Here is a 14285-nt window from a genome sequence, read left to right as displayed (position 1 = left end):
CAAATAAAGAAGCTATATCTAACTCTTGTTTAACTGATTCTTCAACTTGGTTCCTTAGGCATATTTTTAGTGTCTTACCAAAAAACCAGTAGGGAATGCATTACTCTTATTAGGCCTTCCCTCCCCCCACCACCTCATAATTATGTCAAGCTGTGTTTCATACTGAAACAGCTTTCCAAAATAATTTCAGTTAATTGGATGAAGTAATGTTAACTTATTATTAAAATCACTGTACATATATTTTCTATATAAAAATGGTTATCTCTGCTTATGGAACATTATGTCTACTTATAGAACCAAACAAAAAAAACCTCCCAAAGCTACCAAAACAGGTCAACTAATGTTACTGAAGTCAGTAATTTCTCAAATTTTCAAAAATGAATAAGTTGCCCCCCTCCTTTTTGTTTTTTTTTTGTTTGTTTGTTTTTTTTAAATATGAACAGTTCTAAGATTACAATGGGTTTAGGTTTTATAACTACTACCACTACTACTGCTACAACAACTACTACTAAATTTTGTATTTACTTTTTTGAAAGCCTTACATAAGAGAACCTAAGGAATACAGAGCCTGCAGAATGGATCCAAACACATGAAAGGAATATCAATTTTTAAGTCATTTTAAGGGCTTTCTCATAATTTTCAAAATACAGAAATGGCAACCGGAAACTGTGATACCAGAAACACGCCATCTACAATTCAGCATGATCTAGTGTTATACCTTTTTACGCTAATATACTATGAACATCTTTCATTGATCAAGACAAAATGTTAAGACATAGAATTGTTTAAATACACTGCATACAGGAACTCCTATCTGGAAACAGTAATTGCAAATACTAGATTAAATTCTATAAGTTCCAGTAAGTGGTCTAAGCACCACTTCTAAGCACCTCAGAAATACAAAAAAAGCTTCCTGTATTTACACAGTTAAATTTTAGATCAAGCTACATACCAAGGTTCTTTTCTAGCCATTGATGTCCTTCTATCAGTTGATCAATTAAAGCAAAATAATGAGGAGAGGCTTCATCAGGCATGACCCATCCTCCTGTTACTATTTCAAATTGTCCATCTTTTATTAACCTGAAAAATGCATAAACTGTTTTCAGAATCTTGCATATGAAAAATATACTCTTAAAAATAAATTTCTGAATACCCAATAGGTATCTACCAGGGACATGATGCCAAAATCTAAATTGCTTGTGCTATTTCCATCACTAGACTACATTTTTTTAATTAAATGGGGAAAAAATTAATAGATGAACAGTGAAATTTTTAATGCCTCTGTGCAACGAAAACTACCAGCTCTACTGCATGTGCCATAATATTTGATTTTTTTTAAATCAGGAAGAAAGCTATTTCCTGCATAGATTATAAAAATAAAAGTGCATGTGCAATGGGACAGAAGGCCGATTGAGGGAGATGCCTAGACATAGCACATTTCAAGCACTACCAATATCTCCCCATTTTTGATCTACCATTCTTTCTACTGCTATAGAGACCTGAAGGAGCTTTGAAGTTTATTTATCTATAAAGGCTTCAGATCATCTCACTCATTAAAATGCCTTCCTGATACAGATCACGGGATGATCCTATCTCTCTATTAAGATATCAGTGAACATAATGATCATGCTTCCAGCATAAGGTGGTCCCTACAGTTAAATAACATAATTTCAGCACTTATACTGTACAGTAGCATATAAATGTTTAATGAATTCAAGAAATACAGTAAACTTATCAAAACTTAGTCACATTATAGATAATACCCATAAAAATAATGAAAAGCATACAGCAAAAATAAATCTCCAGTGCAGCTTCTAAAGTCTTACAGCAGTTTAACCAATACCTGATTCCCCTAAAGGACACAGTCCCCTACTGACTATTATTTACTGTTTATTGTGTTCCAAGGGATCTTTATAACCTCAGAAAAACCCAGCTCTGCTTTAACACTCATGTATTCTCTTCTGTTGTCATTCCCAAGATTTCCAGCATTACCTAGCCTCTGCAGCTGTGAGGCTCTCATAGCCTTACAATGTATACTGCAACCTGTGCATCTTGAAGGGGGGCATGAGAAAGAGGGCATCACACAGATGAGCTACGAACTGTTGGATCCTGTCTTAAAGCAAAGTGAAAAAACAAAACAAAACCAAAAAACCCACCAAACCATAGCAAAAAAAGCCCTTTTTGAAAACTCCAAACTAGATCCTTACTTCAGGTTTATCCAAGCAGCGTGCTTTCTTTTCTCAATGTCTAGGCAAACCTTTACTTCTGTATTACATTTTGACTTGTGATTTTAAAAAGAACTGAGAAGAGCAATGGTGTAGAGTATGTACTACTTTACCATATAAGCATTTGCATATTTATAACATTGCACATATTTAAAAACAAAAAATCTCATTTCATAATTGTGTTAAAGTTGAAGAAAAAATTACCATACATAAATAGCTAATATGAAAAATTATTTTTCCTCCATTGCCAATACTTAAATATGACTTCAATAAAGTTTATAATCACAACATCATCACAATTTGAATGACACCTTCATGGTTGTACATGGAAACTTTTAGTGAATTTTTTCAGCAACTCACTAATTTGGCTTCACTTCTCTAAATGGATTCTTATTTTGTAACTGAAAAAAAAAAAATTAACCAAGCTCAAAAAAATCAGAACTTCAGTAGTCAATTATTCTAGCAATTCTGCATTGCAACAAGGGAAATCAAGTTTACACTGTAGTCAAATACACAAAGTCTCAGAACATACCACATAGAAGATAAGAAATAGTTCAGTGTACAAACCTTTTAACGGCATCCTTTTTTTGGCTATCTATTACATCCCACCATTTTGAAAAGTAAGAAATCTCAGACCACATAAATTTCCTCCGGTTGTCTTCTAGCAGTTTTATAACCATATTATTTAAAATATGCTGTGTCTGATCTCTGAAGTAATCATCAAAAGTCTTCAGCCAACCTAAGACAATACAAAATTTCAGTTGCTTTCAACAGTCTTAGAGACTTGCCTTCTTCCCACTCCCTACAAAAAGTCAAATGAAGCATTTTCTTAAAAAGCTGAACTTTACATGCTGTGGACAGTTCAAAGTGCTAAAGTCTTCAGGAGTTTCTTTTTACAAAGTTTAGATGGTTTATTTCCTAAATATATATATATACACGCACACACAATATTAGGCTTTCTACTTTGATAAACAGAATACACAGATTTAAAAAATTGTGGATTTTTTTTTTTAAATTTAAGCACAAATTAAGTAGTTGAAAAGGAAGATGTACATATATTCAAATTGATCTTCCTCGATAACTTCCACTACGTTTCTTTAGCTCTCATATCAGGAGGACTCTAGCATCTACTAACAGATCATTTTCCCAGCCCAAGCCCAAGCCCTATTCCCAAGTACCACCCCCAACACCCCTTAATCTTTTCCTCAATGTCTTATCTCTTCTTTCAAGTCATAAAGCACTGCCATTCTAGCATAATGCCAGTCTGCTTACAAGAAGATACAAGATTAGGCTGCTCTGGAAAAAGATAATATTGTTTCAAGGCAGCTATATAAATGCAGAAAATTTTAGTATTAAAAAATCATTTTTAAGTCTAATAAAACTACTTCATTATTGAATAGAGTCTGAATATTGATTCAAAAAGGATATATTTTATTTTAAGGATAAAAATAAATTACATTCATCTTAGGTAGAAATGCAGAGCTAATGTAATTTGACAATGTGTACATTCTTTTCCAGTTCAATTCAAATTCTTAATTATATTTCAAATAAAGAATCCTGTAATTAGGAATAGCCATTAGACACTGGCACGCTCTTACGTTGGTCACACTACTTCCAGGTTGCATTCTTAACTTTGTAAGGGTCAAATTTTAATAAAGTATTCAGAAACAAAAATACCACAAATTCCCAAAACCCTCACTTTTAACTTTGCAAATGAGGAAATAAAACTATAACACTCCAGAGGAAAAGTGCTAGCTAATTTTTTTTTTTAAACAGATGTTTAGCATCTAGAATAATCATCAGCATCACATCTGATAGAAGTTTCTGTACAGATAGAACACTGTAATCTAATCTATCTTAAAGGAGGAAAATATATTTTGTCAAGATAGTTAATATTAGGACTTAAAGTCTAAACTTAAAACATACTTTCTTTAGAGGGATGGAAACAGCTTAATACAAAAAAGTTGACAGTGAATTAGTATTACACAAAAATTTCACTAAGACTGAAAACAGAAAAGCAATGAATAAGCTGAATTTATTTTCCTTTCGTGCTGCTTGTAATCAAAATTTCTTGTGATCTCTGTCTATTTTAGTAAGTTTTTTTTAATGGAAGCTTTCACTGAAAGAATTGCGATCACATAACCAATTAATCTTCTTCAATGCTCATTTGCTTTTCAACAAATCAAAGAAACAGTTTACTGATATTTACACATCATCCACATGTAGCAGACTACATCTTTATAGCTTCTTACCAGGAATTTCTTCTGCAAGAGATAATAACACGCTAGGACACAACTAATGGAGAACGAACTAAAACCATCGTATGTTTTTCCTATACAGGAATATATCATAATAATAAACTATTTTAGCATATTTTTACACTGCAGCAATAAAAGCAAACTTACACTGAATTAGTTGTCTTAAACATTCTTGAAAAACTTAATAAACCAACCTAAATAAAGAAGCACAGAGCTACAGGACAAGTCAGCTGGCATAAGAAAATATTGTGACAGTAAACTAAAAATTTATTGCCAAGTTGAAAGAAAACGTTTACCAGTGTATTTGGATCTGGAAAGAAGGAAACTTTCAATACATATGGAAAAAGTGCAACAGTTTAAAGCTGCAATTACCAAAACTAAATATGGTAATATCAGCAAAATAACATTCGTTGGTTTAAATCTACATAAGGACCTTTGTCAATATAAAAATGTAAACCAGAGAAAAAGTAATACTGTCTTTGTTGTCATTATGCTAGTCTTGACTTAGTAAGCATTCAGGACTTTGCCAGCTATTTTCATTTTCTGCCAGTACATGTGATTACAATAGAGGGTACACACTGTTAAGCTGCTTGCCTTTTGATTGCCTCACTCATGTTTGCCCTCAAAAGTGTGGAAACTTGATTTCCCCTCCCTCCCCCTCAAGATTTATCGTCATCTTGCAGTTGTCTGTTTTTTCAGTTTTTTCCCCACTTTGTTAATGTAAATTTTCTTGGGTCAACAGGAGACTCAAAAAATCATGTCCAAATGTAAATGCTGCAAAAAATCCTAAAGCATTTCATGAACTGGTTTGCCACTACTCCTGTCTACACTTTCCAGCCCAATTTCCTTCTTGAAGCTCTATCGGCTCCTTGCACTGAAGAAAGGTATTTTTGTGTGTTAGCACAGTTAAGACACAGTTGTAGAGATACAGGAAAGTTTCAGGACAAAATCAGAAGTTGACAAATTAGCATTATTCAAAAAGTAATCTAATTAAGTAAAAGCACTTTACAATTTGATCATGACAAGAATCACAAATCAACTTTGGAAACATGAAATCATTACTACTAAGAGTGCCTGAGCACTGCTTACATGTATCTTCAAGGATGTTGGTTTGGTTTTTATTTGGGTTTTGTTTTGGTTTTTACATATGTATTTCTTTTATATTTTGGTTTAAAATTAACTGTTGAAATGAAACAAAAAAGACTTTTCAATTGCTTACTACCATAAGTAACCCTCCAATGTTTAAGAGGAAATGTGTCCTTAAAAAAATTTCTAGTTTCTCATGAAATCTGTTCTAATGAAGAGGCATATCTAGTGAATGTCTGGAATACTACTCTTGTTAGATTAATTCCTTTTTTGAAGGCAGTTTGCATCTGTGATTTACTTCACAGTGTATCATAATTAATTTCACTGAGTCTAGAATTCACATCTCAGTACTGCTTCTTGCAACTTAAGAAACTTGAGTAATTTATTAATTTTATGGCAGAATTAAATACAACAATTAAATTTCAGCTAGCATTATATAGCTTTCCAGAAAGTAAAAGCACTCTCTTTGCAACTAAATTAGTGGAACTTCAGTTCTTGGATTTTTAAGATGTACACCTGTAAATGTAAAAAACTTATGTAATTTTTTTTTACAGTTATGCTTAATTTTCAATTAACTTACACAAGTAAGTAACTGTTTTGATAGCTAAGGAAGTAAAAAAGAATCATAAGCTGAAAGAGGGTATCTTAGTTCTTAATTACATCCATGTTCCACATCAGATGTGATACCACAATGGTAAAAGTTTTTCTTAAAAATAATTAAAAAAAAATTAACAGACATGTAGCCATGAGTTCTTATGAAGGTTTTGGAGAACCTAAGCAGATGTTTAACTGATCGTACACAGGCACACAATAATGACAATAATGCAAATACTAGAAACAAATCCAAAAGCTAAGTTTTAACTTACATTTTATTAAGTATGATTACACATGGAAAGAATTTAGTGTTAGCTCTTTTGTAGATTCAGCAATAAAAAAATTTCCCTTATTTTAAGGTATAGAAAATACATATAAATTTTTAAATTTAGAAATCTTGCATCATCATTCTATGATGTCAAAACTAAATAGAGCATATATACAAGTTGATATTTTACAGATGTTTCTGACAAAACGGTGCTGATTTCACCAAAAAAACCTATCTTTTCAATAAAGATGACTGGTGTATTGGCCAAGACTGTGAAAGAAACCTTGAGAAACACGATGTCTCTCCAGTAAGGCTATCTAAAAATTAAAACTAAAAGCAGTCTAAGATTATTTTTTATTTTTCTATTTGACATAGTATAAGCATAAGACGTAGTATAAGACAGAAAGCCACCTGGAACATCCCTGTGTTGAAACATTCGTTCTGATTCACAAAAAGATAAATAGAAGATGAGCCCCTTGTTCCCCAAAAATATTCTCTGAAATGAAGTCATTTAGGCAGAAGCAGAGACATCAACATTAAAAAGTTACAACAGTGTATTTACTTTTCCGATGGCATACTTTAACTTGTAAAAGATCTCTGCTCAATGGACCACAAGAATTATTTCATATGTATCACATTTAATTTCATAAGCATAGCTAAAACCACAAATGATTCCACATTTCACCATAAGTAAAATCTGTCATGAACCATGAGGTGCTTCAAAAATTACACTTTTTATGTGTTAGGCTTACGCAATGCAAAGTCTATTTCTGCTTTGTACATATTAAATCTGTTGCCCTCATAACTAAGATGGGAAGAAGATTTCTACTGATCAGGAATTAAAACTGTGCTCTCTGTAACAGTCGTGTCAATTTTCAATGGAACTGCCCTGGATTTTCTTTGTGTATGTTTTTTTGTTGTTTTCTCCCACTCAAAGGAAAAAGAAAAAGCTCTCTCACTCCCTACCACCTCATATGCAACCACAGAAATATTGAGAAGTCAGCCAGGAATACAACTCAGATTTCTGTAATCCAGCATGTCAAGAAGAACTTGTGAGCTGCCCAGTTTCCCATTCTATTCCTAGATTTCATCTTCCTCTACAATATAAGAATTAGGTGTTCACCATTCAATGTATATTTTTTAGTCTTTACATAGCCTTCATAGTTCTTTTTTTTTTTGAGAAAACACCACACACTATTGGTGTTTATAAAAAGGAAAACAATTTCTAGACAAATAGCAGTGACTGTGATCTTCTTATCTTTCTAATAAACCACAATACAAACATATTACTCAGTGACCTTTCAATTTACAGTCTGAAACTTTTAAATGTAAAGTTTTCAGATGTCACTCAACTAGCATTTTTTTTTTCTGCTTCAGCTATATACTAACCTGTTGTTGTATTTTGGTGTGTCAGATAATAGTCTAAATCTGTGTTCCAAACATATCAGGAAAGCAAAGAAGTCACCTGAAAACCAGATCCCCATCTGGTCAACAGAAAACAAACCTAAAATTCCACAGTGTATTAACAGCATCAAATTTTAATGCTTAACTTCTCTTTTATCTTACATTGCAATTAACTTCATAGGGCTATAAAATTTCCTCCTGAGAAATGGAGACTGACTTAAATAATAAAAAGGGGTTAATATGAGTGTTAGTAAGATAAAGTTATGAATGTTATAGATAATTAATGAAGTATTAAAAAGTAGCATTTAGACCTGACATATGTGCATATACAATTTCACATACATTTTTACTTAGGTAGAAATTGGGGGAGCGGGGAAGGAAAGTCTATTTTAGTCTCTTTCAATTCCACTTAAGTGCTGCTTGTACTAGGTATGTAACAACCATATTCAGCAATAAAATATTCTGATCTGGTACACACGCATATGTTACAAAGCTCACAAGTCTCAATTCTTAAATAACTTAATGAGAAGACACTACCAAAATCACCACTGTCCACAGAGCAATAAATGCTAGAGGTGCCTTCTGACCCCTCAGGTCATATCCGAACATCATCTTTCAGGTCCACTTGTCCTGGTTGACAACATCGCTGTCCCTCAGCAGGGTTCTCCCCTCTGGAGTTCAGCTGGTTAATCCACTTCAGGCAGTCACATGAAACTGCTGTTGAAGCACGAGAGCTAACAGAAGCGCTCTGCCAGCACAACAGGTTATACAATTGCTCATTAATCTACTCAGAAAGAAATGCCACCCATCTGCAATTGCTATAACCTCACACAACACAGCTATTTGTAAACTGAACATCGCTCCATGGCTTGAGATTAATCTGCACTGGATGAGTACCCTGTCAAATCAGACACACTACTGAAGTGCTCAAATCTTCATCAGCTGCCAGCAACTAAAAGACAATTATGCCTGCCACTGATCAAAAGTGTAAAGGCTACTCATTCATATATCTGATTTCCCAATAACAGTTAATATATGAGCTACTGAAGGGAGAAGCATAGAGACCCCAAGTTTGTAGTCCTGGCTGAATTCACATGGAAGCAGTTAACCCAGATTTAGCAACACAAAGTGTTTCAGAACATCAGCACCTAAGTCATCCCTCAAAACAGAACATGGAACCTAAGACCACCTCTTTCCCTACAGATTCTGTTTCAAGGCAGTTTCTTTGCCTTTGAGCTACAGATTCTCACTAGCATAAATGGTTATGTGAAAAGTTAAAGACAAAGTAGCCTCAGATGATAAAATATAAAATATAATGAGAATTTAAAGCTTCTGCAGTTAATATAGTTATATCTTTATTGACCCCATATCTTGGTAAATATTTTTCCCATATATTGTTACACTATAGGTCCAGTATACCTTAATATTTTTTGCCAGAAGGCATTTCCTTTGCACCATGCCTTTTAATCCTTTTTGGGAGAGGAACAATGTAGCCATTAGCTATACAAGCAATTTCAGATCTCTGTTATAGATAATTTTTCCTCCTTTCAAGTGCTTATTAACATGCAGTTTCATACTGCAGACAATTCCACAGAAATGCCCTTACCAAAAGGAGTACCAAGTCAGGAAACTTCTATAACACTTTGTAAAAGCAAACAATAACTAGTCTCACACTATCACCTGTGGTGATGGAGCAGTTTGCATTTACCAGGATTACATATCAGTTTAACTCTACTTGGTATCAGCTGAGGAGCCTGAACAAGCTGGGAAATATTTAGATTGTATGCATATTTCTTGATTTTAGTTGCTGCTGGTAGAAGGACAGATATAATTTTACAGTGAAGGCATGAAGAACTTAGGTATTAAGGAGGACAACTTTAGGAACCAAAACTAGACAGCAGTAAGAAAGTCAGCTATCAAAAGTGAATAAGGCAACACCATTAAGACTTCAGGCAAGTCCTTTGGAATAACCTGTGCAGGAAAAAATTTGCAACAGAAAGATGAGAGACAGCTCTCGTAACTTCACAGAACTCTTCAAACCCGATTATTGACGGGACAGCCACAGAGAGGACTCATTTCAGAGAGCTGGAAGAACAAGTACATTACTATAGATTTAATGAGTGACTCCCTCTAAGATAGATATCTGAATGCTAGTAAAAATCCATCTCTGAAGCCGAGTTCATTATGGCCCACACCTCTATGTTTGGAAGAGGGCAAAATAGAATCAAATTAAACTTCATTAAATGGAGCTCTCAAGTGCACCAAGACACATTATTCAGATGTAAAATCAAAGAATAGACAGATACATCACAAACATATTTCCTAGGTAAATAGAAGACTCCTACTGGGAAAGTACAGGAAATTCCATGATTCATAACACAAAAAATTAAACAGGAAAAGGTGGTGATGCCACCTCTGGTTGTAGAGCAGTATCTATGCTTTATCTGTCTTAGAAATTTATTAATTATGGTGACACAAAATTCTTTCTTGGAGAGGGTGGGATGATGGGGGTTTTTGGTTGGTTATTTTTTGGGGGAGTGTGGGGGGGTGTTGTTTGGTGGTTTTGGTAGTGTTGTTAGTTTTTACCTGGCGCTTCTGGGTTTTTGTTTGTTTTGTGGTTGGGGGGGTGTGTGGTTGGGGTTTTTGGGGTGAGGTTTTTTGCTGTTTGGTTGGGTTTTTTAAAACACACACCAAGAACCCAAATCTCACAGAGAAGGATGCCATACATAGAGAGGGTCTTTGGACCTGGATAAAACCCTTGTTATCCTCTGACCTTCCAAAAGAAGGCATAATCAATCATATATATGAAGACATATTTCAATCATCATGGCAAACACATAATGAAGCTCAAGACCTTCCTCACTGAGTGAGCTTAGTAACTTGCCATCCTAATAAGAGATGTGTCCTTCTTCCCAACAATTCCACTATTTCTGGGTCCCTTCTCATAGGAGCAATACAGAGCTATTCAGTCTACTAGCCCCAAAAGACACATACCTAAAAATCTGGAAAGTCTAATGAAGCCTCCTCCAGCATAACCTGATATTGATAGCCTTTGCTATTGGCCAACTGAGTCAACAGCAGCCTCAAGACTGTATGCCTTGCTTGGCACACAGTGAGGGAGAATGTAATTTGTAGTGACAGATGTTAGTATCTATCAAAATAATCTTGATGTGAAAAGAGGTCCAGTAACCCCAATATTCAAATTCCTTAGAATACAAGTGCTCAGTGTGCCACTGGTGCTGCAAGATGAACCAAACACTAGATTAAGACATCCAACACCAAAGTTTGTCAGACACAGAAAAGGTGTTGGCTGTGAAAATCTAGCACAGGTTATTATAGGAGGCATGTGAAGAAGAAAGCAGAAGGCTGGAGGTCAGAAAGCTACAGGTTAGCTCCAAAGAGTTCTTCCAGAATGGCAACAGAAACCGTTCAGTTCTGCATGGAGTACTGATGAGACAGGCCAGGCACCACAGAGGAAATTAGCCCAATGTATTGTGTTTCGGAAGACAGTTACAGAAGGAATGTAAATAAAATAAAAATAAAATAATTTTTTTAAAAAGATAAAACCAAAATTACTAGAACTTGCAGAAAAAGAGCCTGTAGAGAAAAACAAAAAAAGTCAGCGCCAGAACAATGGGTCCCTACCGAACCTCATGGCTTGAATGGACACTGGTGAAGTTTCTGCAAAGCTCTTCTCAGCTTCCCCCTGGACGTTCCCCTGCAGCTTCCAGGCCTCGTGCTCCTGTAGAGCTACCTCAGCCTGCACTGTGTAGGCGGTCTTTGCTCAGTCCAGCTAAACTCATCTCAGGAGGACAGATGTGACACTAGCCAACGGGCCTCTAGCAGGATGCCAACTGTCTTCCCCCAATGAGGATAAGATCCTACCAGCTTCAGCAGAAAGAAAGGAGGGAGGTAAACTCCAAACCCCATTCTAACAAGAACTAAGAGATTTAGAAGTTCTGTACATTCCTTTAGGATTGTTTCAGATTCATTAAATGACTGTACAGAGTGTTGCTTCTTTCTAGGAAAGTTTTGAAAAGACCAACAACCAGAGAGGAAATAAATGGACACGGGTTTAAAGACAGTTCTACAAAAAGGCACATCAAAGTTTATACTGTGATTATTTTCTCTGAATATTCTTACTATATCCATACTTTGTTATTTTAGCTGTCATAACTGGAAAATACAGTCCCTCCAAATTCCAGTGTTCATTTTCTTTGAAAACGCTAGATAAGTGCAAATAAAAGTCACTTATGTTCAAACTGCTGTATCTTACTTCACTCAGATCCACAGTACTTTACAAAAATTAAATTGTTAGAGACAGTAGTAAAGTTTAAAATCACTGAAACTGTGGCTTTCCACAATAACAAGCAGCTTCACCAGCCTCTCATGGTCAGTGTACATGTACCAGGAATACACTACAGCAGTATAATTCACTGCTTTTTGGTGTATTTTACAATCATTTCAAAATAAAGTGTCACTTCTCCATTTTATTTATTACACAGCAAACATCCACTTAGGAGGAAGAAGTGGAATTATGTAAGCATGCCTAGGTTTCAGTTTAAATCCACACTTGATATTATCCCACTGTAGGATGGGGGCAGGGGTGTGCACAAAACAGTAAAGAAAGCATTACAGTCAAAAACCTCAGACTTGCCATTGTCGCATCTTCCAAAAAGCACACCTCTTTGGCACAGGCTGAGGGTTAAATATCTATGACAGTTCAAAAAGTCAAAATAAGAACAGGCCATATTTAATGCAGCAATGAATAAACTGACTGGGTCACCAACAGGGTGAATACAGACAATCCATATTACCTTCCAATATCAACACTGAAGTTCTACTCCAGTTAATAAATAAGTACATGTACAACTTTTATCATAACAGTGGCCACTTGAAGTCAATGACACTTGAATTATACATGTGCTTAACTGCCTTGCTAGACTTAAATCTGACATATTAAGTAGTATGCTTCAAAAAACCCCAAATTAACAGAAATGGCAATATATTTCTTATTTCAAAATAAGGTACCCAAATCAATACAGTTAAAATATTACCTGGGTCATTATGTGAGTGAGGCACAACAAAAACTTGAAGCGGTTCACTGTCCCATTCATTTTCATTGTATGTGATATCGAATCCTTGTTTCCACACACCACCATCTGGATTATCGAAAGGAAGAATGTCATAGACATCCAACATCTAAAAAAGAGTAACAGGAATATAAAACATGAATTCAAAAAAACAGTTCTGCTATTAAAAACCAAAGCTGTTTTCACCAAAAAAATGGATCAGCTTGTTCATTCCACAGGGAGAGGAAGTGTCAAACAAATAGAAAACTGACAAATGAGAGCAAGATTCAAGTCATACTAGAACACCCAAGACACAGCTGGCAGGAAGAGGAGCATTTGGCAGGTCCTGTTCTGAGGAAACTGAAATTGGTTAGATAAATGGTAGAAATAAGAGCCTTAAGTCACAAAAATTATGACAGCTCACAATGGCATTAGGGAAGGAGGTTAGGGAGAGGATTATACAGAACATCACGATACACCAAATAGGGCAGTGCAGAAGATGAAGAGGACAAACTAAGCAAGCAGTAAGAAGGGATGACGAGATGAGAGAAATTGAGGCTAAAGTCAAACTCACGAAAGGGAACTGAAAGGAACTATCAAGGAAAAATGTTCAGAACTATAGCCAATTGCTGCAACAAAGTTCCTTATATATTTAGAGTTGCCCAGTACACTAATTATACAAGGAAGGACATATTTCACTTGTCAACACAAATAAGAAAGTTTCATGTAAATAAAGCAACTCTAGAGTTATTTTAACAAGTTCCTATGAAATTTAGATACCACCAGATAGCTTCAAAGAGAATCTTCTAACGTGAGTTTAGACCAAAGTTACCATATCCAACTTTTTCTTTTTTTTTTAATGCTCTGGTCTGCTTTTAGGAAAGAAGGCAAACATGAACTATCATCTTGACAAGCCTTCTACTGGTACTGTAGTTTTAAAAACTTAAACTAAACTAAACTTTATTTTAATTCTAACCCCATGTTAGAATACAATTGTACACCAGACAAACTTTTTTCAACCAACATTTCGCTTCCACAAAAAAAAGCCTACAGGAGTCATTTACTACATGAATACCAGAAGAGTTAAAACTTTCCAGTGGTATGCTGGTTTCTGTCCTGCTAGGAAACTTTAAAAAAATACAGATATCTGAAACAAACATCTGACTAAAGAAGTTAAGGCCTTGTGATGGGTTGACCTTGGCTGGCTGCCAAGCCCCTGCCCTGCTGTTCTCTTACTTTCCCTCAACAGGACAGGGGGAGAAATAAGATTAAAAGCTCATGGGTCAAGATAAAGACAGGGAGATGACTTACCAATTACCATGACAAACAAAACAGACTTGATTTGGGGAACATTAAATTAATTTATTACCAATTAAAA

At 35.0% G+C, this 14285-nt stretch overlaps 1 protein-coding gene across 5 annotated transcripts in view; it reads right to left on the bottom strand.

Moving 5' to 3' along the window:
* MAN2A1 (mannosidase alpha class 2A member 1) overlaps nucleotides 1–14285 on the bottom strand; it is a 119850-nt gene that overhangs the window by 84175 nt on the left and 21390 nt on the right. For all 5 annotated transcript variants that reach the window (XM_054810943.1, XM_054810945.1, XM_054810944.1 and 2 more), the window contains 3 exons: nucleotides 12893–13037; nucleotides 2793–2964; nucleotides 953–1080 (listed from right to left, as the gene is read on the bottom strand). In XM_054810943.1, the coding sequence (XP_054666918.1) occupies nucleotides 953–1080; nucleotides 2793–2964; nucleotides 12893–13037 (445 nt within the window). The remainder of the gene's footprint in view (nucleotides 1–952; nucleotides 1081–2792; nucleotides 2965–12892; nucleotides 13038–14285) is intronic.

This window comes from Grus americana, chromosome Z, assembly GCF_028858705.1.
Source record: "Grus americana isolate bGruAme1 chromosome Z, bGruAme1.mat, whole genome shotgun sequence".
NCBI classification, from domain to species: Eukaryota; Metazoa; Chordata; class Aves; order Gruiformes; family Gruidae; genus Grus; species Grus americana.
The sequence above is the reverse complement of the archived record's forward strand: the minus strand, read 5'-3'. Positions and strand labels throughout refer to the sequence as shown.